A 25872-nucleotide genomic window follows, 5' to 3' on the forward strand; every position below is an offset into this window, starting at 1 on the left:
TCAGACCCTCGCCCCCCCATTTCCCACGCCTGTCATCAGCCCCTCTGAGCCAAAGCTAAAGTAGCCACGAGGCTCAGTGAGAAATGTGGGCCGTCCAGGCCAGTGGGCTCAGTGCCCACCAAGGTCAGAGAACCCCGTGGGCCCCAGAGGCTCCAGGTGCTTGTGGCTGAGTCCCAGTTTCAAGAGTGGGTTCTCGGGCCACCCCAGAGGAAATGCCCGCATGGATTCTGTAGGACTGTGTTTAGCAGCTGTGTTGCTCATTATTCGTCTCCCTGGAGGGCTGGGCGCCCTGCCCCGGCTGGCCCTGGGGACAGCCACCCACGCAGCTGTGGGCCCCGGCCCTCCAAGCCCCGATCCGGTGTGGCTCCCACTGCCTGCCCGGGGGTGGGGGGAGCTGGTCGGAAAACTGTGCCTGGATTCGGAGATGCTGTCTGGCCCCGGGTTCAGGGAAGGTGGCAAAGGGCCTGCATGTGGGGTGGGGGGGTGTCTATTGATTTGGGGTGGTTTTTCTTTTACTTCCTTGTTTTGCTCATTTTATTTTGTTGCAGCGATGGGTTTTCTTCCCACTGCCTCTGAGAAGCCCCTCGGGAGAGGCTGGCGCGGGGTCTTCCTCACTAATGCGCGTCTGGCTCAGGGCCGCTCTGATGGATAGAGGCAATTTTCCTTGGAAATCGGCTGCAATATTGGCAGTTGTGCGGGCCATACATTATGTTCTCCTCGCCGAGCTTCTCCATGGGGCCTCTGGACGCAAGGATGCTGTTGGTAAGGCAGTGGGGGAAGCAGAAATAAGCTGAAAGGAAAGCATCTATTTTAATTTTTTTTTGCAGAGCTGTGTCTCCTACCGCATGGGTTCAGCCCACTCTTGGGAAGCGGCCTCTTTTGGGAAACGAGGGAACTTGCAAACGGCTTGTTAAAGGTAAGTAAATTCAAAGGAGGGTAACCAGAGGCATGTCCAAGTGGAATCCGCTGAAGGGGCCTCACAGGCCCTTCAGGTGAAACCAAGATTTTTTTGGTTTTCAGCTGGGATGAAAGAGACTCCCGTTGATCATCACAGGCTGTGCCACCCACTGTGGGAGGCAGTGGGCCACAGGAAAGAGGGGACAAGTCACCATGCCTGCCTTCTCAAAGCTGACAGCTCTGCTGGAAGGGAGACATGCACAAAAATAGCCCTCTTGATACAACAGAGCAAGTTCATAATAACAGCTAACACGCGTGGGGTGTGTACTATATGCCAGCACCTAAAAAGCATGGAGTAATTTAAGTTCCCCCAAACCTAGTGATAGAGATATTATGACTATCATCTCCATTTTACAGAAGAGGACACTGAGGCCTGGGTAGTGAAGTAACTTGCCCAAGGCCTTCTCTACTAAGTGGAGGACCTGGGATTCAAATCCACGCCCTCTGGATCCCAGGCCTAGGCTCTTTATTGCTGGTTTGTTTCTGTCTCTGGCTCACCTTGGGAAATACGGAGAACTCAGAGCTTTATTTATTTCTTTTTAAAATATTTTGTTTAAATTCAATTTGCCAACATATAGTATAATACCCAGTGCTCATCCTATCAAGGGCTCTCCTTTGGAGAGTGTAGAGCTTTAAATGGTGCATTTGCTGGCTCTTAAATCCCAGATCCTCGTTTTAATCAGCCTTGTGCTCTTGCCCCTGGCCTCACTTCTTCTTGAACCCTGGCCTTCCTCCTTCTCGGTGACTCACCTCATCGTGGCTGAAGGCAGGCAGGCTCTGGAGTCAGTAGGGTGCAGGTTGGGGAGCAGAGGCTCTGGTTCAGGGTTAACCGTGGTCTCCCTCGCAGGAGAAGATGCTCAGCACACATGGGCCTACTCTGGGCTGGGTTCTGTGCCGGGCACTGGGGAGACACCCCATCTTCTAGATCTTGCTGTCTAGTGAGGGCATCAGATGATATTTAAATTAGCACATAAAAATGCAAATGAATGCTATACAGACCATTAAAACTGGCTCATGTGAACAACAGTGATAGGCATCTGGTTTTGAGTTGGATAGGTAAGGCCTCTCAGAGAAGTCATTTTGAAGCTGAGATCCGAATATTTAAAAGGAACCATGGGGCACCTCGGTGGCTCAATGGTTGAGTGTCTACCTTTGGCTCAGGTCATGATCCCCGGGTCCTGGGATCGAGTCCCACATTGGGCTCCTGTGGGAAGCCTGCTCCTCCCTCTGCCTATGTCTCTGCCTCTCTCTGTGTCTCTCATGAATAAATAAATATAATCGTTAAGACAAAAATAAAAAAATAAAAAAGAACCAGCTGGAGGATGATCAGAAGGAAGGACATCCCGGCAAGGGGCACTTGTGTGTGCCAGTGGCCCATGGAAGGCAGGACGGCAGGATGGGTGTGTGGACATAGTAGTGAATGGAGCACCGTGGGTGGAAGTGTGGTAGGAGATGAGAGAGGCCCTGTGGGGGACATGTGGGGAGTTAGGACCCTCTTTAGGTGCATTAGGAAACATGAGGGTGGTAGGCGGGGAAGGGACACACCAGCCCCTTTGCTGCGGTGTTAGTGGTCCTAACATGTGTAAGGCTCAAAGGCCAGATAGCAAAGCCTGAACTGGGGCCCTTGTCATGGAATCAGAAGAGCTACTTCATTCATTTGCTTGATCTTCATCCAGCAAATGTTTTTAGGGGCAATGACCTTGTGCCAAGCACTCTGAGGGGCACCGAGTATACGAAGTAGCCCAGCACACATTCCCACCTTGAGGCAGTCGCGTGCTCCTGGGCTACAAGGAAACCACTGGCCAGTGCTGGTCAGCAGGGATGTGAGCGTCAGCTTCTCCCATGGGGACAAGACACACGCAAATTTGTCTTCTGCTTTTTTTTCGAGATGGGCCTGAGAAGTTAGAAAATAAAAGTCCTTTTCTGACTGTTAAGAATTCTTAATGAAAATAACACAAATAATTACATTCCAATGTAATTCACATGAATGGAACCACTGTTTGGTTGGGGGACGGGGGCGGGGGCGGGGGGGTCCTAGAGAGGTTGTCCTGGAAAACGAATAGGAGCTTGTCTGATGGGGGGATAAAAGGGTTAGGAGTGGGTACTGCTCAACCTGGGTGTTGGGACCCTCTTCGCAGGAGTAGGGGTGCAAGGGAGGGCGATGAGGGCAAATGTGGAAAACAGTAATCCCTCCAAAATACGTTATGGCCTCACATTACAGCCAAGGCCCTTTCTTGTGCAGACGCGCTAGGAATGCCCAGAACTAGCCACGTCCCCAGAAGCCAGAAACTTAAGAGACTTTGCTGACAACTGAACCTGGTGGAGGAAAAAACCAAAACCAAAACCAAAGCCAACTTCCCCTAAATACCAACACGTGTTGCACTGCCCTCTGCTGGCTCCACGTGGAACCACATGGCCGCGGGTCTTGATCAAACAACAAAGTTCTATTCTTCACTCTGTTTTCTTGGTAACAAACTTGTTTGTTGTGCCTCCCTCTGCGCACCTACCAGGGCAGACCTGGCAAACATGATCTTTTCCATGCTTGTATTTCCGTCCGCAAATAATTTTTGCCTACTCAGTTTTTACTCTCCAGTCATCTTTCACTGATTTATTGAGAAACTACTTACTATATGCTGGGCTTTTCGACACCTGCCTTGCATTCAAGGGGTCTGTGGGTATTTCCCTTCTTCTCAGACACAGAAGGGGTCTCCAGAAGGCAGAGAATCAGAGTGGTTCCCATTTGTGTTTAACAGAGGGGGAGGACATTAGTTAGAAAAACCCGGAGGTGGCCCCTTGTGCCGTCAAAAGGAGTGGGTGTGGCACAGCTCACACTAAAGGGCACACACATGTCTGTCCTGAGCCTTTTCCTTTTGCTGAGCTTTGTGGGAGAAGCAGATGCTGGGATGAGGTGGAGCGGGTGCTACTGTTGCTGATGCAGAGCCAGCTAGCAGGTATCAAGTGCTTCATAGACCAGAGCGCGTTATCTTTCCGCACTCAATGTATTCACCTGTTCCGTGGAGATGCTAGGACTTCTTGGACAAGGTATGGGACTGTTAGGTGGGTTACTGTGTAGGTTAAGCTGCAGCCTGGGACCCAGGCTGCTTTGCTACTGCCTGGAAAAGGCAATATGGGAATTCCCCTTTTTATGGGAATATGATGATAGAAAGACTGTCTTATCAGCTTCTTGGTGAAGATTAAATCTGATAATGCCTGTAAAGTCCTAGAACAGGGCCAGATGGCATGAGGAGCAATCAGCCCAGCTTAGTTTGGGGAAGAAAGAGGAGGGAAGAACCATTACAGATTAGAACACTGCAGGGATGTGTAATGCGTGGACCTTGCATCCGATTTGAATGGGCTGTAAAAACACATTTTGAGACATTTGGGGTTCAGTGAACACAGACTGGCCATTAGAAGATGGGAAAGAGAAATGCAGTCCCTGGTACTGGGAGCTGGCCTGCTGCTAACAGCCATGCCTGGCTGCTGTGATGATCTTCTGATCTTTGTCTTTGTGGCCACCAAACCCTCTGGTTGGTTGGCTTAGTTGTCAGCTACTCATTGGACAGTTATTTCCTGAAATGCTTGGGACCAGTGAGTTTCCCAGGTGATGCCAAAGGGCTCCCTGTGTGTGTTGGGGCACACCTGCAATGGCCATTTGCACAGGAGACAACTCTACATTAGCCTTCACTTCCTTCTTGCATAAAACCTCAAGGTCAGACAGAGGTGAGCACCTTGGGTCCTCTAGGACATGTGAGGAGTCCTCTAGGTCTCCAGGGGTATGTCAGAACTTTTTTTTTTAATGTCAGAACTTTTCAGTCATTTATGAGCATCCCATCCCCCTGCTTTCCTTTTAAGGTATTTGGTTAGCCTGCTCTTTTCCCCAGCTCTTGTCACCGGCTCAGGCAGCCATCATATTGAACAGTTGCCACTGAATGTTTCCCACAAGTGACCTGGGAAACGTTTCTTCCCACTGGGAAACTCTTGAGTCAGGCTAAAAAAAAAAAAAACCAAGCCCTGCAAATGAATAGTTACAATTCTCAGAGAACTAGGGCTTTGAAGGAGCTTCAATCCTTCTCTGTCCTTCCAGCAGCATACAGGCCACTGGTTTTCACTGTGAGTTAGGGCTGTTGGTGTTCAATCCTGCCATGGAGCTGGAGAGAGAGGACGGGAATGCAAGTTAAGTTAAAATGCCTCATGGCTCCCTTTTTACACACTGAGATTCAGCCATTTCTCTTAAACACAGGCTTCCCAGATTGTTGTGAGCCTTTGGTTATTTCTAGAGTTCTGAAGAAAAGTTGATTTTGACCATTTTGCTTCTGTGGAGGAGTGGATGTATGGAGGTCCTTGCTCCACCATCCTCACGATGTCATCCTCCTAAGTAATTTTTAGGAACAGTTAATTTACCTCCATTGTGCGGATGCAACTATTTCTTTCTTCTCTCCTCAGACACTCAAATATTCTGCAAGAAACACACATAGTTATGCAAGTAACTTTGTACAAATCAAGAGAGAGGGTTCTAGGGGGAGCATCTAGGGCAAGAGGATTTAAAACAGGGGGAAATAAAAGCTACTCTTCTCTACTTTGCTGCTTCACCTCTTCTCCCAAATCCTTAGAAAAATTGCCATAAATATGGGGTTCAAACTAATTTCACTTAAATTTTGAAAGACCAAGAATAAGGCAGATATTGGGGGAAATACCAGAAGAACGTTTACTGAGTACACGTTGCAGTCAGGGGTTGGGTACCAGTGATGATTAAGACACAGAACAGGCTCTTGAGTATCTCATAGCTTAGAAATACATCTAGAAATAAAGGTAGATGATTAAGGTAGATGATGCAGATGGTCTAATAGAGAAATCCTAAAGTCTCTTGGGTGGCAGACGGGGAAAGGGAATCAGGATGACATCACAGCTCCCAAGTGGTGGACTCATTTGCTCCCGTTTCTCCTTGAAGCTCTGCTTCCCGTTTCTCCGTTTCTGCTTGAAGCTCATCATAAGGACATCTCTAAGTTCAAGGAAGGTTGGCAGTGCACTTTGTTTCTATGCCTGGGGGAAGAGTAGGGAATGGGTTCTGGTACACACTTGCAGTCCCTGCCCTCTCTGTCAAGTCTTTCAAGGCTGTGATGCAAGTTCTGAAGGGCCCAGGGTCTGGGAGGGTTCACAGGAGGTTCAGAGTGGGCAGGGACTTCTTATTGTGAGTTCTGGGAACGTTTTCTGGAGCAGTCATCCTCGCAGCTCTGCCTCCATGGCCCTGAGCTTATGCTGTAGGCAGGGATAAAGGTGAGCAGTGGGCCCTTTGAAGTCCAGCTTAGGTACCATCTTCTCTGGAAGAGTTAAGAATCACCCCCTGAGCTCTTGTGGTGTCCAGGGCTCCACAATACCAAAGCCCTTTCAGTGATTTCTTCATGTGGGTGGGTTTAGATCTCAATGGCAAGGAACAGAAAAAAAGTTGATGGGGATGGGAAAAATGGGTGAAGGTTGTCAAAAGGTACAGACTTCCAATGAGAAGATAATATGTCATGGATGTAACTTATAGCTTGGTGACTGTACTTCATCATACTGTCTTGTATACTTGAAAGTTGTGAAGAGAGATCTTTGTCTTTCTTAAGATTTTATTTATTTATTCATGAGAGAGAGAGAGAGAGAGAGAGAGGCAGAGACACAGGCAGAGGGAGAAGCAGGCTCCCTGCAAGGAGCCTGATGCGGGACTTGATCCCAGGACCCTGGGATCACGACCTGAGCCAAAGGCAGACACTCAACCACCAAGCCACCAAGATGCCCCAAAAGAGAAGATCTTAAAAGGTCTCATCACAGGGAAAAAATGTTAACTATCTGTGGTGATGGATGTTAATTAGACTTATTGCAGTGAACATTTTGCGATATATACAAATACTGAATTGTTATGTTGTATACCTGAAACTAGTCTCATGTTATGTCAATTATTTCCCCCCCAAATATGTATGTGTAAATATAAAAGAATCCCAGGTCATTCATATGACACTGATATTTGGAAACACTTATCTAGAGCACTTTTCTAGGTAACTGGGCATGATATCTATCAATTTTTTTTTTCTCCTACCACCATGGTCACAGCAAGTATAAATAAATCAATGGATGTATAGGCAAATTGAAGAAAAAAAGAAAGAAAATAATTTAAACAAAGAGGAGGTTTATCATGTTGTTGATACACTGTATCAGTCAGGACACAGTCAGGAGAGAAAAGAACCCAGTGCATATGAACAGGGCAAGTAGGATATAAAGAAGCCTTCATTGTAACAAGGGATTGGAGTGAAGGCGGACTGGCTTGAGGAACATAAGGGAATCCTAAGGGATGTAGCAAGAGGTGATATGCAAAGCAGCTTTGGACTTCCTAAGAGAAGGACCCCCCTGTCAATCCCAGGGAAGACTGGCTGGCCCTATCTCTGAGCCATGTTTGGTCCTCTCCCGTCCTTATCATCTTCTGTCCATCCTTCTTGACAGAGGACCTTTGATTCTAGCTACACACACACACACACACACACACACACAGTCACATTTCAAAGTCATTCAATAATTCAATTCAGTAATTCAATAATTCCTGTTAGAAGGATTAAGTTGGTACTATCATGTGGTGGGGAGCTAGGGACTCAAGGCAATCAAGGATGAACAGGGCAGGTGGTCCCTGTCCCCGTGGACCTGCAGTCTAGCGTGGAGACAAGTGAACATGGACTTGGGACACAGGTAGGTTTGAAGTGCTGGAACAGTCAGAGAAGTCTTCCTGGAGGATGTGTTAGCTAAGCTGGGTCCTAAAGAATGAGAGGAAGCCAATCAAGAGAAGAGGTGGAGAATGAGAGGATGAGCATTCTGGGCAAGAGGAGCAGAAGATGCAAAGGGCAGAAGATAAACACCTCTTTGCTTAAAATCTTGTAGGGGTTCTCTGTGTCCTTACAGTTTGGTTCAAGTTCTTGGGCCTGTTCGCTGGGGCACCTCACTCCCAAGAAGAAGGAAGGAGGGGGCTGAACTATGGATATCCAGTATTTCCCTCTTACTTACCAACCAGGAAGTTCTACTGCACGCCCAGACCCCATGGGCAGAGAGGTGATGAGGGCCCAGGGAAGCCTCTCCTCCTAGAAATCCCTTCTGGCCAGCCCTCCCTGCCATCATCGCTTCTACTCTGTCTCCCATGAGGATGGGCTTAGACAAGGAACACGCATGCCCTCCCACACAACCACGTCAGGGACGGGGGGCCCAGCTCTGGACGGAGACAGAACCTGCACAGAGGCAGCGCCACGAATACCGAGGGCAGCTGGTGACAGAACTCGGTGAATCACTGTGGTTCCTTCTCTGTCCGTCCCAGAAAAGGATGCTTGTCCTACCTCGCTGCAGACATCATCATCATCATCATCATCATCATCATCATCATCATCACCACCACCATCCTTGTCATTCTTCCCAGCAAAAGTGCACTTGGGATGCCATCTTTAGAGAAAGAGCAACCACATCTCATAGCTTTGAAACAATAGCTTCTCTCTGTCTTTTTCTCTCTCCTTCCTTCCCACCTTTCTTCCTCCCCTTCCTTTTTTGTAATAAGGAAAACTTCCAAATCTGCAGGAGAGCAGAGAGAGAGAGGCTTAATGAGCTCCCAGGCACCCACCAATCAGCTGCAACAATAATCACAATCCTGTGGGTCTCATTTATCTGCCCCCCCCTTTGTTTTTTTCACCCCATGCTGGGATATTTTAAAGCAAATACCAGACATCAAATTATTTCATCTGTAAATGCTTCAGTAGAACAGAGAAACTCTTAGAAAAAAATATATAACCATGATACTATCATCGCTGCTAAAAATTAAAAATAATTCCTTAATATCCTCAAATATATAGAGAGTTTTCAAATTTCCCCAATTGAGTACAAGGAAATCTTTTTACAATTGCTTTTGTTTGAGTAAGTGCACATATCACATTTGTTTGACATGTTTCTAAGCTTCATTTAATCTTGGATGATTCCTGCCTCTCCTTTTTCGGCTCTTCTTCTCATCAGTTTCTTATCAAAGAAACCAGGTCATTTATCTCCCAGATTTTTTTTCCATGTTCTAGATTTGACGGATTGTGTCCTAACATATTCCTCTACCCTCCCTATTTCTTATAAAGTGGTAACTAGATCTAGAGGTTTGATCAGATTCACATTCTGCATTTTGGCAAGATAAAATGACATCCTCTATCACTGCTACCCATCAAGGTTTCACAAGTGCACAGCATTACACTGGGTAGCGCTCTCGCTCTGGCGAGAGGGGCTAATTGTGTGGCTGCTGCTGTATTTATGATGGGGCTGGATTTACAGGAGCACAGGCTGAGGGTTATACCCGGCTGACAATGCAGAGAAGGCCCAGCGCTGGCGGCCCTGCCTGTGCAGAGGGGAGGAAGGAACGTGTGTGCATTTCCCTTCTTATGCATCTTCTCCCTGGACATGTCTGTGCGTGGTCACCTGCAGACTGACCACACTGGGGAGACAGAGGCAGAGGCTGGGCTTCCAACCTGCCATATGAATCTCTAGCAATAATCAGGCCTTTGAACGATGGCATTTACCCCAGAAGATCTCACTGCCTAAATGAAAGATGCCACAGAGACTCAGGAGCATGAGGCCATCATCGTCTGAAAGCTTCCTTGGCCTGAGCCCAGGTTCCTTCCAGATGCAGATCCTGAGCGTGGGCTTGTGTACATGGAGTCTGTTTAGGAAAGTGATCCTACAGGGCTGGAGCGGAGAGCTGAGAAGACTACAATGGGGAAGGAGGAGAAGCCAAAGCAGGCAAGGGATTGAGCGGTTAGTGCTGTGGGCAGTCGAGCTCGGTCTCACCACTGAGGACCCTCGGAAGAACTGTGCAAGGTGCATTTCAGAATTTCCCAAGAGATGAGAGTAGCTCACCCAGTAGCCCACCCCCTGGCTGCAGTCTCCCATTCATGAAGGGTCGATACAAGGAAGAGGGTTACCATGCATCTTCCAGGTTTGGACACGCACTAGAATGGCTAAATCCTCAAATATGCCCCATCTGATGTGGACAAAGGTGCCCACACAGGAAACGGTTACATGGAACAGCTGAGGCAAGGAGCTGTCGGGACGCACCTGTGCACTTGCTGCTATTTGCTACAGCACTGTCTTTTTCTTTTTTTTTTCTTTTTTATGATTTTATTTATTTATTCATGAGAGACACACAGAGAGAGGCAGAGACACAGGCAGAGGGAGAACTGGCTCCCTATGGGGAGCTTGATGCAGGACTCGATCCCAGGACCCCAGGATCATGGCCTGAGCCAAAGGCAGACGCTCAACCTCCCAGCCACCCAGGCGTCCCTGCTACAGCAGGGTCTTGAGAGGACATGGTGGCTGTGTTGGGGGTCCCCCGGGCCACCTTCAGGTTTGACGATTCACTGGGAGGACTCAGACAAGAGGTTGTAGTCACAGTGATTGGGTACAGATTAGACCTGTCCGGACTAAGGCACCCAGGGCAGAGACCCGGGGAAGCCAGGCGGGAGCTTGCAGTTTCCCTTCCTCAGTAGAGTCCCACGGACAGGTTAATGCCCCGCAAGAATATATGATGTGAGACAACGCAGGCCCGCTGCTCTGGGGGGACAGGGAAGCTCACTGAGCCTCGGTGTCCGGGCGCTGGTGTTCCTGGGACATCACATCTGCATGCCTGATGTTCACCGCTCACTCTCCAGCCCCCTGTGCTAACTGGGCTCTGGCTGTGCTCAGATCTTGCCAAGCATTGGTTGGGTTTTAGGGTGTTTTCCCTTGAGGCTGCAGGGTGGACACAAAGTAAGAAGAGAGCTGCACGCTGCGTGCCAGTGAAAAGCCGCCCGCGCCCCCAGAGATTCCCTTCTCTTCCCACTGCTCCTCTTCATCTGGCTTCAAACCTGCCCAGGTGTGTCTGGGGGTACCTAGGAGTCGTATTTATTTCCTTGTCTTTTCTTTGTTCTCTAGCGAGGCTAGGCTTGCATTTTCCCTCCAAAATAAGGCCTGGGTCAGGCTTTGGGGATATCCTCTCACTGGATCTCCTGCCGCTAATCTCTCTCCTTCCTCAAACCATCCTTGCTGGGGAGCCCAGGGGATCTGAAAACAGATTAAAGCTCAGTTCCTTTCCCAAAGCTGCTGTGGCTTTCTAGTGCTTCCCCAGCTAATTTCAGGTTCTTCGGAGGGTCTTCTAGGTCCTCAGAGATCCGGCCTTAATCAGTTTCTGTAGCCTCCGAATTGCTTTGCTCTCAAGCTTCAGTGTGAGACCGAGTTGCCCTGTACCCAAGGCCCACGCCTTTATATGGGCTGCTCCACCTTCCCTGGGCACCCACCTTCTTCCAAGCCTGGTTCAAAGAGTGGGGAGGTCTCCCTGATGGCTCAGTGTCAAATTAGGTTTCCTCCTGTGTGTCCCTGGAGAATGTTGTCTTGTTCGTCCCGAATTTGTACTTAAAAAACAAAAAACCCAAAACAAACCCAGTGTGACTTGTGTGGCTATTCTTCTCAGCAGAGGAGAGGTGTGCTGGGCGGGTGTTTTGAGAGCAGAGAACAGATTTTGGGGTTAGCTTTGGGCGTGACTCTTGGCTTTGCCACCTAAGCTGTCTGTGATCTTCTTCGAGCACTTTACCTTCTTCCAAGCTGTAGTGTCCTTCCTGGGAAGTGGGGAGAATGACCCCTGTTTATGAGGATTCACTTCTGTGTTTACATGCTCTCCCTCCACTAGACCATAGGCTCTTCAGGGCAGAGACGGGGGCCGTTGAAACTCTAGGAGCTTATGAATTCCCAGGGAACCTGCCCTGCACATAAATGTCAAGCGGAAGGGGAATTGGAGAATCGGATTAATCCATTGTGGGCACCATGGCATTTGGCTACATGTCTTCAGGCACTGCTGGCAATGGGTCCCACACAGGCTGGCACATCTTTGCCCACTTCTGCAAGGACCCCTCCGTGGATTCAGATCCCTGTGGACAGGGACACAGTGATTTTCTGATGTTAGGTGGCTCACTCTCTCCAGCTCCGAGTTCCCCTGAGAGTTCCCTGAGCGTGTTCTCCCTTGGGGTTGAACCCCATTGCCCCAACATTCCTGCACGCCGTGCCCTGCAGCTCCCCGGGTGGACTTTCCTACCTGGAGATCCCTCTGCAACCACCTCAGTTTATCAGACAAATTCCAGTGACATTGAATCTCCAAAGGAAAGGCGTAGGCATTTCTAGTTCCTTTCTCTTAGGAGGCCTCGTTGTTTCTGTGCCCATGTACACCTTTTCTCCCAGCCTGTCTGCAGAGGAGGGGCATTTGGAGGGACAACTTTTGTGAGGTCACAGCAGTGCTCTGACATCCTTCTTCTAGGGACGCTTTGCATTACAAAGAACAATGACAATTTGCTTCAGGCTGGTTCTGATTCTACTTCGACCACAAAGCCAGGCAACTGTTCAAAAGCCATCCTCTCTCTCTCTCTCTCTCTCTCTCTCTTCCAGATCTGCAGCAGGACTTCTCAAACATTAAAATGTCTGGCAATTGCCTGGGGATCTTGTTGAAATGCAGATTCTGATTCAGTAGGTCTGGGCAAGGCCCTGGGATCTGGCATTTCTAACAAGCTCCTGGGGGGTACCTTTGCTATGTGTCCTTGGACCAAACTTTGGGACCCAGAGTCTGGCTCCATGGCCAGGCATCTGGCCAAATCTACGTCTCCGGTACTTTATATCTATCGTCGGGTAAACAGTGGGAAATGGGTAAATTGTTGCTGGATGGATTAAAGAATTAATTCATCCTAATTATAATGTTGACAATAAAAGCCAGTGTTTGAGCTCTTAGTATGGGTCAGGCACTCTGATTTGCATTAATTCTAACTAGAGTCATGACGGGGACTTGTCATCATTTCTCGCACTTGGCAGGTGAGAACCCAGAGAGGCTGAGGGATTGTTCTGAGGGTGAAGCCGGTATGTGGACCTCAAGCCTGGGCCCTGAACATCTGTGGTATCTGGGCCATCAGAGGAAGGGGTAGCGGTTACCCTGCTGCATCCCTTGCCAACTTGTAAAGGAGCTTCCTTGGGTGCATTGTGGCTGCTTAGTGATTTCTCAGATTTCCTTGATGAGCTACACCCATCTTGAAGCCAGTAATATAGTTACCTGAAATAGGAAGGGTTATCTTTTTGTGCTAAGACAGAGATTTCCAGGTGATCAGGAGGGAATGACCCTGCGGACCAGGGGCTCTCTGTGGGGGGCTTGCAGGAGCATCAGTGGGTGTGAGAAGCTCCCGGCTGACATGCTATGCCGTGTGTTGCTGCATAGGACGTGGGTGTATTTTCTGGGAGGGTGAACCTGCAGACTTCACCAGACTCCGAGGCTATGTGACTTCAAGAAGAGCTAAGAACAACTGCTTTAGACAAAACTGTCTCTATGAAGGATTCTCCTGATGGATATAATTCATTCTTCAGATTTGCCAGGGAGAGGAAAGACTTTTGAGCATGTGGCAGGAAGGGGGCAACCTCGCTGAGACTCGTTGGCCTGGTTATGGACTGTTGAGTCCTGGTCCCTGTCTTCCCATCGCCATCAGATCCCGCTGGGTCCTTCGGGTCACCTCTCTCCTCCCCGCGGGGCAGGGGCCACAGGCCCTGTTCATCATCGATTCTAGGAGGAATGCCTTGGTGTCTGGCGCGGAGCAGGACTACGAGGCGTCTGCGGAGTTGGTAGGTGGGTCTGGCTAGCTGTGGGCCTGTCTCTGGAATTCATTATTTTATTTTATTTTATTTTATTTTATTTTTATTGGAGTTCGATTTGCCAACATATAGCATGCATAACACCCAGTGCTCATCTCATCCAGTGCCCCCTCTCAGCGCCCGTCACCCTGTCACCCCAACCCTCTGCCCACCTCCCTTTCCACCACCCCTTGTTCGTTTCCCAGAGTTAGGAGCCTCTCATGTTCTGTCTCCCTCACTGATATTTCCCACTCATTTTCTACTCCTGGAGTTCCCTTCCGTGGGTTCATCCGGGTGCATCTCCCCGCTGGTCCAGGCGCCCGAGCTCCGGGAGAGGAAGCTGTCGCCTCTCGCTTGGCCACAAGGCAGCGCTATTGGCCTGCAGTCGGGTCCCTCGGATGCCGCCACCTGCTCTGCGACAATGCATTATTCAAAAGGATGATCGCTACCGACGACAGTCAGACTCACGATGTCTAATGTCACACACAAAAATGGCCAATAATGACTGGGGTGGGGTAGACGATCAGCTGCATCCCGGCCCCCTTGTACCTGTGCAGACACCACCTGGCCTGCGCCCTGCACGAGTCACAGGTGCCCACACGGAAGCCCACAGGTGGCTGCCAACCGCCTCCCAGGGATGTGCCTTCCTCGCTCCCCGAGCTCCTCCGGAGGCCACTGGGACAGGATCCTCTAGGGCAGGTGCACCTGTTTGCAGCCTCAGCTTTAGCCTGGCCGCGTTGGGCGGCGTAGCTCACGGAGTGGCCCGCGGGATGTGCAGGGCGTTTAGGGGAGTGCTTAGGGGAGGGGAGGGGAGGAGAGAGGAGGGTCGCCTCCCCGCCGGGCCCTCCTGGTTGGGGGGGGCCGGCCTGCCCGCCCCGGAGGCACCCCCCCCCACCCTGCCCTGCTCCCAGCTCGTGCCTCTAGGCGGCAGCACCGCACCGCAGAAAGCGCAGCCCGCAGCCTGGCGCAGGCCCGGCTCCCAGCCAGGGATGCTCTTAGCTGCAACTTCCACCAGCGACTTCGGGCCAGCGGCTTCCTGTCCTGTATTCGGCCTCTGTGTTCTCCTCTGTAAAATGGGGCCGTGAGCACCTGCTCTCCCAGGTACGTGAAGGCTCCTCATATACTCTGAGAAGCCCCTTCAAGGGGAGGGAATGCGAGGATTAGGGCAACCCCAGATCTAAGTCTTCATGCCCTGCGTGGGCAAATCTCTGGGCCTCTGTAGAGGGGCTTGGAGCAGAGGATGCTCAGGGTGCTCCCATTCTGCACCTTTTATGCAACACCCCTAACCTGTGTGCTTTTACCTTTGCAGCCTCGATCTGGCGAATGATCAGAAATTATGGAAGCAAACATAGGAGGGGGCAATTAGAATGATCTGAATTCTTCTTCTTCTCTCTCTCTCTCTCTTTTTTTTTACGTACTCCAAATGCTTTATTGTTCTGTTGAGATGCTTACAAATACTGAAAGTCACCCAGCCTGGGGCCCAGCAGCCACGACCCAGTGATGGGCAGGGAGGTGGGCTTAGTGTTAAGGCGTGAAGGGCCAAGGCCAGGCAGCTGGTGGCCTGGTCCTCTGCTCTCCATTTCTGTCACCCTTCTGATGCTGAAGGGAGGGCAGCCACACCTCAGGATCCTCTCCCTCTGCTGCCTCCTCTCCTGCTCAGGTTCTCCCTGGAGCGTCTGAGCAGCCCTCCAACCCTCTTAGAAACCCAGCCTGTACAGAACCCGTGTAGCCGCCGTTCCCATCAGCTCCCCTCCTCTTCTAGTCTCTGGATGTAGGAGCTTCGTCCCTTCTGGCTCTAAGCAAGACACGAGTGGAAGGGAGAGGGCTGGGCTGGGGGGCCACAGGCTGTGCATCGGGGCCTGGAGATACAGGTGGAGGGCGAAGAGGGGGTGTCTGGTCCCCCTCTGTTACTGGCGGTGAAGGTTCCATGATAGTTTCTTCTTCTGGTCTTTTTTTTTTTATTTTAGATTTTATTTATTCATGAGAGAGAGAGAGAGAGGGAGAAGCAGGCTCCCTGCAAGGAGCCTGGTATGGGACTCAATCCCAGCTCCCGGGGTCACGACCTGGGCCAAAGGCAGACCCTCCCCCGTTGAGGCACCCAGGTGCCCCATTCTTCAGGTCTATTACAGGCAGCTCAGAGACCAGCCCCCTCATCCCCTCCACCCCACCCCCAGCCTCCTGTAACCCAGGCAATGCAAGCGTTTCTGATTCCGTGTTTGCTCATAGAGCACAACAACACATCGCTTGTGGGTTTGTCTATGTTCCTTCCTCCATTCTTTTTTTTTTAAGATTTTATTTATTTATTCATGGGAGACACACACACACACACACACACACACACAGAGGCAGAGACACAAGCAGAGGGAGAAGCAGGCTCCATGCAGGAAGTCCCATGCTGGACTCGATCCCAGGTCTCCAGGATCAAGCCCTGGGCTGAAGGCAGGCGCTAATCCACTGAGCCACCCAGGAATCCCCTCCTTCCTCCATTCTCATGGCTCTCACTAGCATGTGACTCCCACTGTAGTTACTTTACAGCATGGAACTTCCTCTGTGTTGTTAGTGGGGTTTGCATGCCTGTCTGGCCCTCTGTCTGTAAAGCGGGTAATGGGGCTCCAGTAATTTCTGCCCTCGGGGCAGCTAACCCAGTGCCTGGCCCATGGTGATCAGTTGGAGAGAGACCCTCATGTGAATGAACAAATGGAGAAGAGTAGACAGGAGAGAAATGGTATGAATGGACGAGGCATCTCTGATAACGGGGTTTTGGGCTCCAGGGCAGGCGTCGTGGGTGAGGACGGATCTGGAGTGATCATATGATGCTCGGCGCTGCCTCCTCTACAACACAGGTGAAGGTAATCCTTTCTGCTGCCCGAACAATGGACGTCAAGGTCATACATCTGCAATCTCAAACCGGTCTTTTTTTTTTTTTTTTTTTGTATTGTGTGTGTTCAAGTATAGACTTCATGTTCTCTTTTATTTTCCTTGAAGGTTAAACTTTGGCTTTTTTTTCATCTATAAAGATGTTTTAAAATCCCATCTTGAAGCTTTAAAGATTTTTCTCTCAGCAGCTAGCTATAGATATATAAAATCCACCCACCTTACGAATGAAAATGATTGATACACATCAAAAAAAAGTTATCTGCATTGGATAATAAAACTGAGCTTAAGCCTCTCTTTAAATGCTCACTCCAGGAATTTAACTGAAAAGGCAGGTTCCTTATGGACTCCATGGTGGAGAATTTAGGAGTGGGAAGGGTTCTAGGTGGAAAGGGATACTCGCATTTGTGCAGGAGGTGTCCCAGGCACTTTATATAAGAGACTTCACTTAATCCTCCCACCCGAGGAAGTTAGCACCAGCTCTAGTTTTGCAGGGGAGGGAATTTGAGGCTCTGATATGTTAAGCAGCTTGTCCAAAGCCACACATGCCAGTTGGTGGTACTGGGTTCCACTTAGGTTTCTTAACACGCAGACCATCCCTCCTACCCCCCCCCCCCCCACTCCGCCCCAATATGATCTCACCGTCTCGGAACTTCTGGAAAAGAGACACGGCAGGAACATAACTTTCTTTTTTTTTTTAATGGTATCTTTTTTTAAATAATAAATTTATTTTTTATGGGTGTGCAATTTACCAACATACAGAATAACACCCAGTGCTCATCCCGTCAAGTGCCCCCCTCAGTGCCCGTCACCCATTCTGTAAAACCGGAGTGCATCTTGTGGCTGCAGACCTCTTCTGATCCCTCCTTGCCCGAGGCGGAGTCCCGGTGTGCCTTTGTCATCCACAGGGGTTAAGAGCCGAGGGCTGGGAAGTCAGGCAGATATGGGTTCAAATCTCTGCTCCTCCACTTTTTAGTTGTACAGCTTTGAACAAGCTGCTTAACTAATTCTTGGTTTTCTCTTCTGTAAAATGGGGATTCGAGTGATGCCTGCCTCAATCCTATGAGGATTGTTTCAAAGATTAAGGGACATAATGAATATAAAGTGTTTAGAAATGTGCCTGGACATACTAGGTACTCAGTAAATGTCAACAGGATGTGTTACTGAAGCCTCAATAGTGCTTTGACTTTCCCCCTTCGCTCGGTGGGCCACTCTCAGTCCCACCTCTAGCCAGAGAGAAAGTCCCCCTCTTCCTCGAGACACTTTATTTAGATCTTTAAAAAAAGATCTTTAAAAATACTTTAATAAGTATTTAAATCTATGGCACCTCCTATAGTAGCACAGTGCACAACTCGTACAACAGTGCCCGACGGCCCTGGATCCCTTTGGAAAAGAAAGAGAAGTATTTTTTGTTTCCTGAGCAGAAACATGCCTTTCGAGGGATGGACCTCCCTTGCTCCCGTGTGCAACCGACCCGTGGATGAAGGCTCAGTCCTTTCCAGTCTATGGGTTCTGGGGGTGCAGGCTGATACTCCAGAGGTTGGTGGGGAGAGACAGGAGTGCAATCCCAGAGAAAGAGAATTGAAATTCCTGAGCCACAGAGAATAAGAGGTTGTGGGGGTTGCTCAGATAGTGGAACCTGGAGCTGGGAAACAGAGGCAGGGGGGTGGGTGGATTGAGCCTCCGGTTGCATTGTGTTCCGGACGTGGGCCCCTGTCTCCGTGGGAAAGGTCTTCACGGGGTGGCAGGAGGGGCGGATGGCAGCGATGCCCTGCACCTCAGGGCTTGACGAGCAGGGCCGGGAGTAGCCACCGCGGCTGCTGGGAGTCCCCAGGCTCGTCCTGCGTTTCCACTGTGACAGCCTCACATATTCACTCGGGTTGCTGAGAATGTGGGATTCAGGGGCTCGCACTCTCTCCGCCGCTGCCTGGTTGTAGCATCTTGGGCAAGTCCCTCGGTTTCCTCGTCAGTCACTGGACATGCCACCAGTATCTCCCCCCAAAGTGTTGCGAAGATTGAGCCGGCTAACACACGAAGGGCCTAGAACAGCATCCGGCAGGTAGCAGGTGGTCAATAAAATGCGCATCGTATCATTTTAGAGTTTCAAGAGAGGCGGGAGTCTCCGCTTCATTCCCCTCCCAAATAACTGAAAGTGGGTTTATTGCTGATCTTGGCTGACAAGGCTGGGGTGGATTTAATTTGATTTAGCAATATATAGAAATATGACATTTCTTGTAAAAAAAAAAAAAAGGAACAATGGCATTTCTTGGACCAGAGACTTAGGGAGGCAATCCACCTGCATTGCAGGTTTTGTTATTGTTGTTGGCGTGTGGGGGGGGGGGGTTCTGCAGGCTCAGAACCCCGGCCTCGGGCCTCACTGGGCCCCCGTTGGGGGTGCCCTATGACTCCGTGTTCCCCGCTACCCTCCTACCCCATCGGTTCCAGGCTGCGGCCCCTCCTGTTTCTGTTTCCCTTCCCTGCGGCCCTGCCATGTGGATCTGTAGCTTGTTTGCACCGTGTACGTTTTATTGCTCATCTTTGTGGGAAAAAGTCAGCGAGAAATCACAGAGGTGGGTAAACAAACAAGTTCCCAGAGTCTGCACAGTGAGATCACGTAGCAATTTTCTTGGTTTGTGCATCTCCATTCCCTTTCGGAGCTGCTCAGTTTTTTACTTCTCTTTCGTACTCCTGAACACAGGGCTCAGCAAACCTCCCTTTCCTGTCGTCAGATCCCTCTTCCCCCGGAGCCCCCCTGGTGCCTGCAGATCCGAGAATGTGGAGCCTGAGACACCGCTTCCACACTCAGGCTTTGGGGGACATATGGTCCCAGGGCAGCAGGAGTGACGGTGCAGGGAACTAAGATGGACACGGGGGACAGGGACAGAAAGGCAAGGGGGTGCATTGCCGAGGCTGCAGCATCTCAAGAGGACACACCTGCTGGCTTGGCCGTGTGGGACATCTTGGGGAGCAATCTCCCATGGGGAAGAAGGGACAGGATGTGTCTGCAGGCTCCTTCTCCTCTCCCATCTCTCATTGGTCAAACTGTGCTCCAGGGGGCGAACTCCCCTGCACCTGCACCTTCTAGATGCGCTACACAGCCCCTGGCTGATGGAGAAGCCGGATCCCATGACTCCCAGCACAGTGCTCCACCCGAGCCGGTGCGGGGTCAGCTCTGGCCAGAGGTCGATTCCTGCTGCTGAGGGTGTGATGGAGCTGGCGTGGGACCCCAGCCCTCGCTGCAGAAAAGCTGGGACAGCTCAGGAGCCACGGGGACAGTGTGTCCGGCGCTCTCCTTTGAGTGAATGGCCAAGTTGTCTTGGGGGGGGGTGCAGGCCCGAGGTGCTGATGTGGGTCTGTGTGGTCTGTCCTCTCTCTGTGACTCGGGGACTTCCATGAACCCCATCCTGTGCTGTCACCATCTCAACCTGTGGCTTCCGAACCCACGGCAACAGAGGAAGTGAGCACAGGATGAAGCAAGGAGGCTTTCACTCCACTGGAAGGGGACGCTCCTCACTTCTGCTCATCGTCCATCGTCCAGTGGCCTCAGTCTGACTTCGGGTGGGGTGAGAAGCCTGGAGAAGCACCTGCAGGCGCCTTGTGATCGCCCCCATCTCTGCTACACCACCTGCTCCCCCTCCCCTCTCCTCCTCCTCCTTTAAACCTGCGGTCAGTGTTCACCATTCCTGCGATCCGTGGTCCCCAGCGGCTGCTTCTGGAACCATCTTGGAACCACCCCTGGATCTGGCGTCCTTCCAGCGCCCCCTGGTCAGGGACAGCCGAGCGGGGCCCAGATTCGAGCCCCTGTGTGCTAGATCTTGGACTCCTTCAGTGGGAGGCTTTGGCTGGAGGGTCCCCGTCGGCGTGGACAACATTTCCTGAAGTTGACTTGCTTTCCTTCCCAGTGTCAGAGCTGCGTGGCGGCTTCCATCTGTCGCTGGCTCCCTCCCCCTTACCCTTCCTTAGGTGTTTCCCCCAATAAATCTCATGCACATCTTCTAACATCTGCTCCTCAGGGAGCCTGAATGAACACATACATCATGATGACTCTACAGATAATTTCCAGCCCTGCCTTAAATAGCGCACTGTATTTTTTTCTGTGAGTAAACATCATTTTGTGTGTTTTATCTGTTTACTTTTCTAAGGATCTATTGCTCATGTTTTTCAAGGAACCTAACACCATAAATGCCCGCAATCTATTTTATTTTCCTGAAGACCTCCCTCCAGCGTGCTCTGATCCCTGCTGTCGTCCGGAGCGGGGGTCCTCTGGGCCCGATGCTGCTCTGTCCACATCATCCCTCTGCCTTGTTACATCTCCCACCCTCCTGTTGACCGACTTCCTTTCACACTGAGGCATAACCTCCTCCAGCTTCCCAAGGAAGGCTGCATAGAAGCTAACTTTTGACTCTGCAAATGTCTTTATTTTGCTCCTTGGAAATAGCCTGATGGGATTCTGATTCCAGTTCCTTTATATGTGACCTTTTTTTTTTAAAATTTTTTCTTTTTCTTTTTTTCTTTTCCATCTGGAAGTTGGTTGGATCTTATAACAACATGTCTTAGTATGGGTTTTATTTCCTTTACTGTGGCTGGGCATTGATGGCCTTTTTCTATTGGAAGATTTGAAAGTTATGAGACAGTGAATGATGAGAAGCCAGTCTCCTTCCTCACCCTGGCTGCTGGCTGGGCACTTTCTCCTCCGAAGCATTGCTGTTACCACTTACTCGGGCACCTTCTGGAGATGGGCTGTGCTGCAGGGGCAGCTTGTAGGGTGACAGTACATTCCCATGGTTAACACTTCCTCAGTCCACTACCACGCCTTCGGAAACCTCCTTTTAACAGCACCACAGCGTTCTAATATGTGGATACACCGCAAAATGGATGGAATTGGTTCACTCTTGTGGAAGTTTGAGGCCAGGTCTACTTTTTATTTTGTGAGAAGGGAGGTAAGACGTGTGCTGTGAATCTTTGTGTACATCTCAGATTATCTCCTTATGTTCTGTTTTCCAAAGTGTGCTCACAGGCAGGATCTCAGTTCTGGATTACAGGGGACACGGTCTTGCGTGGTTTCATACTCTTCCCTTCCCGTGGATGGTTGCGGAGGGGACCCCGTTTCATCGGTAACGAAGCATGAATGCCAGGGAACATTTGGTTGTCTTTTGCCCACACGCGGAGTACAGAAATTCCCTTCCTGCAAATCACTTTTTGCTAAAGGGAGGCTTTCTCACTCATGCCAGATGACACCATCTCCAGGCCCAGATGTCCACACAAACTCAAAGCTGTGAGCTGTGGAAGTCACGATTTCCCAGCTCCTCTCTGAGCTTCTGAAGCCACAAGAACAACACAAATTACACACCTTCCTCTTCTTCTCCGCAAGTTCTGAATGCATGGAGAGTTCAGATGCTTCCAGCATTCCGCCCTCAACGAGGTCTGATGCACACAGAGGAAGTACCACCTTATGTCGGTTGGATGGTTTTCCTCTTTAACGTATTTTTCTATCTAGAAACACATCCAATCCTTTTGCACCTTTGTAGGGTTTCAGAGCATCTCACGGTTCCTCTGGATGGTGAAATGGCCTCACGGGAGTCAAGGTCACACAGTGATTTCAGGGCAGGTCTGGGTCCTGATCCTTGACTTTCCAAACCAAGCTAGAGCAGATTCCACTATCGACTTAACGGGGGTGTTTTCGGACAACAGAAAGAACCATCAGGAGTCAGAAAGAGATATTGGAGTCAGTGCGGCATGAGTGTGAATCCTAGAGACCTCTTCTCCTCTCTGAATCTCAGGTTCCTCTTCTACAATATGGGAAGAGCGTACTACCTCACAGCGTGGTCGTGAATTAAAACCTGGACACACACACACTGATCACAGGCCTGCTGAACAGCAAGTTTCTATGTACGTGAAGAGAGCGTTTGTGTGGGTGACTTGAAATGAGAGTCTCTAGAGCTGTGGACAGTCATGGTTAGATGGATGTCCACTATGACAGCCTGGACCTAGAAAAGGACAGGGGCTCCTGAGAGGCAGAGTCATGATTAGAACCAAGAGTATCTTCCCGTTGTTCTGTTTACCACTCCACTGAGGTGGTCCAACCCAGGTCCCCCATGACCTTGTCCTAGGGAGTACACAGCCTAGTGAAGAGCACCCAACTTGAGCTTGGGGAGACTGGCACAGGCAGCTTTCAGAGACTCTGGAGAGACAGATCGGGGACAGCCAGAGTCTGGGAAGGCGGGATGAATCAGGGGTGGGCAGGAGGCTGAGTCAGTGTGGGGGCCAAGTGACAAACTCCAGCAACAGTGCGGGTTTGATTGGGAACATCTCCGATAGGGCTTGGAGGGAGCTCAAATCCTGGAACTCTCCAGCTGGCAGGGAGATTGGCTTTCATTCTGTGTGGTTACCTGTTTTACGGTGTCATAGCTCTTATGATACTACAGATTCTTTGACCACATTAGGCAGGATAGGTTAGGTTAACTGCTCTAACAAGCCAGCCCCTGAATCTTGGTGCTCAATATGTTAGATGTTTATTTCTTATTCATACCAAGTCTGATGCAGACCAGCCAGTGGCCTTCCATAGGGTTACTCAGGGATCCCAGCCTCCTTCCATATTGTGGCTCTGCCCATCCCAGGGCCCAGGAGGCCTCTGATGGGCCTTCTGCATACAGCTGGCACAGGAGGAGGAGGAGTTTTTGGGGTCATTTTGTGGGCCAGGCCCCCTGGCACATATACCCATGGGCCAGAACTCAGTCCCATGGCCCACAGGACCAAGAAGCCAGGAAATGTAGATCAGCTACATGCCATGGGTGAAGTGAAATGGGTTCTGGGAACACAAAGTAGTCATGTATGTGAATATTTCTGTGCCTGGAAAAGGAGTTCTTTAGGAAGCTGGGACTGTGATGTGTTTGCCACACATTCCTGGGCATGGTCCAGTATCAGGCATAGGGAAGACACTGGCCACACAGAGATAGAAGACATCTAACTCTTTGGTTTTGTCCTGACTTGGGGATCTCTCCTCACTCACTGGACTTGGTGAGTAGACCCAACTTTCTCTGGGTGAGTGTTCAGCCTGGATTTTCATGTTTCTGGCTTCCATCCTGGCTCTGGCCTCTTGGCCCCAAATGTCAGCCTTGGGCCCATCCATCTCCTGAAGGGACAGGAGGACCAGACAACCAGAAGGAGTGCTTTCCCCTGTCCCTCCCCCCCTCAAATCACTATAGCTTCTCTAGCTGCACTAGCCTTCTAGCTACCAGCAGGCCTTTCCCCAAAATGCCACGTCTGGAAGCTTTTTCAGCAAGAGGACAAGCCTGGCCTGTGTCAGAGTTGTTTATGTGGGATCAGAGACACCCCGGGCTGGGAGCTGACCATCAGTCTGATCCACAAAGCTGACAGGGACCTGAGGGCCCCAAAGCTGCCGCCCAGGCCAGGCAGACAATGTCCAGCACAGTGCTGGGCCCTTGGGCAGCCTCTCTTCATGCTGGACCCTTGTCAGCCTCGGATCCCAATAGAGGGACTCCAAGGATAAGGACAAGAAAACAAACAGTTCCCAGCACATCACCTGATGTTTTTCAGTGTGGAGAAAGAATGCAGGTTCAAAGGGCTGCCCTAGTTTCCAGCAACAAGGGTTCCCTCGGGGAGGCAGCAGCATATTGTACTGATAGAGCACAGGGGAAGCATCAAAAGGGATGTTTTGGAGACAGAGAGGAGGCAGGCTTTTGATAAAGAATGTTGGCTTCTTCTCTGAAAAAAAAAAAAGAAAAAGAAATTTGGGATAGGAAAAAATCAAGACAGGATAAATAATAGTTGCCATTTTTTTGTCTACTCTATGCGCTTTACTTTTTGTGCTGTTAAAGGAATCCTCTGGAGAGCCTGTGGGGTGAGCAGATCACGGATACTTTATGGACGAGGAAACTGAGAGCCACAGTGGTCCAGTAATGCCACCAAGATCACATAGCTCTACGTGGCCAAGCCAGGAGACAAACTCAGGACTTTTCTGATTTCCAAACTGCTTTCTGTGCCCCCCACCCTGCCTGTTTTACATTTCCAGATTCCAGATTTTTCTTCCATGATAACATAGAGTCATTGCCGTCCCTGCTTAGACTTTGTCATTTGGGGTACTTGTGCCCCAAACCACTCTGCGTTGTTTCTCAGTTAGCATCCACGACCATCCTATGAAAAGGGCACTATTATTTTCCAAGTGTTTTGCTGAGGAACAAACCCAGAGATGTTAAGTAATTTGTCCGAGGTCCTGGGAAGAGGGAGGGGCCACACTGGAAGGCCACTGTGCGACCCCAAACCCGGGGCTCACTCCTCTCCACCAGGGACTAGCAAACTACAGCCGTGGGCCAGATCAGGCTGGCTGCCTTTCTTTTTTTTTTTTTTTTAATTTCCCATTTCATTAAAATTTTATTTAAATTCATTTAAATTCAATTAGTTAATTAGCATATAATGTATTATTGGTTTTAGTAGAGTTCAGGGGTTCATCAGTCTTATATAACTCCCAGTGCTCATCTCATCAAGTGCCCTCCTTCATGCCCATCCCCCAGTTACCCCATCCCCCCCACCTCCCCTCCAGCCACCCTCTGTGTGTTCCTAGGGTTAAGAGTCTCTTGTGGTTTGTCTCCCTCTCTGATTTCATCTTGTTTTATTTTTTCCTCTCTTCCCCTATGCTCCTCTGCTTTGTTTCTTACATCCCACATTTGAGTGAGATCATATGATAATTGTCTTTCTTTGAGTTATTTTGCTTAACATAATACCCTCTAGTTCCATCCATGTTGTTGCAAATGGCAAGATTTCATTCTTTTCGATGACCAAGTAATATTTAATTGTATATATAGACCACATCCTTATTCATTCATCTGTCGATGGACATCAGGGCTCTTTCCATAGTTTGGCTCTTGTGGACACTGCTGTTATAAATATTGGGGTGCAAGTGCCCCTTTGGATCACTACGTTTGTATCTTTGGGATAAATACCCAGTAGTGCAATCGCTGGGTCACAGAGTAGCTTTGTTTTCAACTTTCTGAGGAACCTCCACACAGTTTTCCAGAGTGGCTGCACCAGCTTGCATCCCCACCAACAGTGCAAGAGGTTCCCCTTTCTCCACATCCTCGCCAACATCTGTTGTTTCCTGACTTGTTAATTTTGGCTGCCTCCTCTTGTAAGATTTGTAGCCCATTGTTGTTTTGTTTTACATTTTAAAGTACTGTTTTCCTATTTTAAATGGTTAAAAGAAATCAAAAGGAGAATAATATTCTGTGACATGTGAAAATTATATGGATTAAAATTTTTGTGTCTGTCTATAAATGAAGTTCATTTCTATTGTTTCCTTGTCATCTCCAGCTGCTTTTGGGCTCCCAGGGCTAAGCTGAGTCACCGTGATCGAGA

General features: G+C 49.8%; 1 protein-coding gene and 1 long non-coding RNA gene across 2 annotated transcripts in view; both read left to right on the forward strand.

Annotated features, from left to right (window-relative positions):
• The window catches only part of LOC144283352 (uncharacterized), a 59149-nt gene that overhangs the window by 23926 nt on the left and 9351 nt on the right, over nucleotides 1-25872 (forward strand). The window contains exons 2-3 of the mRNA XM_077847346.1: nucleotides 828-916; nucleotides 13366-13617. Coding sequence (XP_077703472.1) covers nucleotides 13396-13617 — 222 coding nt within the window. The 5' untranslated portion in view covers nucleotides 828-916; nucleotides 13366-13395. The remainder of the gene's footprint in view (nucleotides 1-827; nucleotides 917-13365; nucleotides 13618-25872) is intronic.
• Nucleotides 14517-25777, forward strand: LOC144283354 (uncharacterized). Its single transcript, XR_013351879.1, has 3 exons — nucleotides 14517-14727; nucleotides 16398-16475; nucleotides 24339-25777. It is a non-coding gene; the product is annotated as an uncharacterized LOC144283354 (long non-coding RNA).

Source organism: Canis aureus, chromosome 14 (assembly GCF_053574225.1).
Source record: "Canis aureus isolate CA01 chromosome 14, VMU_Caureus_v.1.0, whole genome shotgun sequence".
Lineage (NCBI taxonomy): Eukaryota > Metazoa > Chordata > Mammalia > Carnivora > Canidae > Canis > Canis aureus.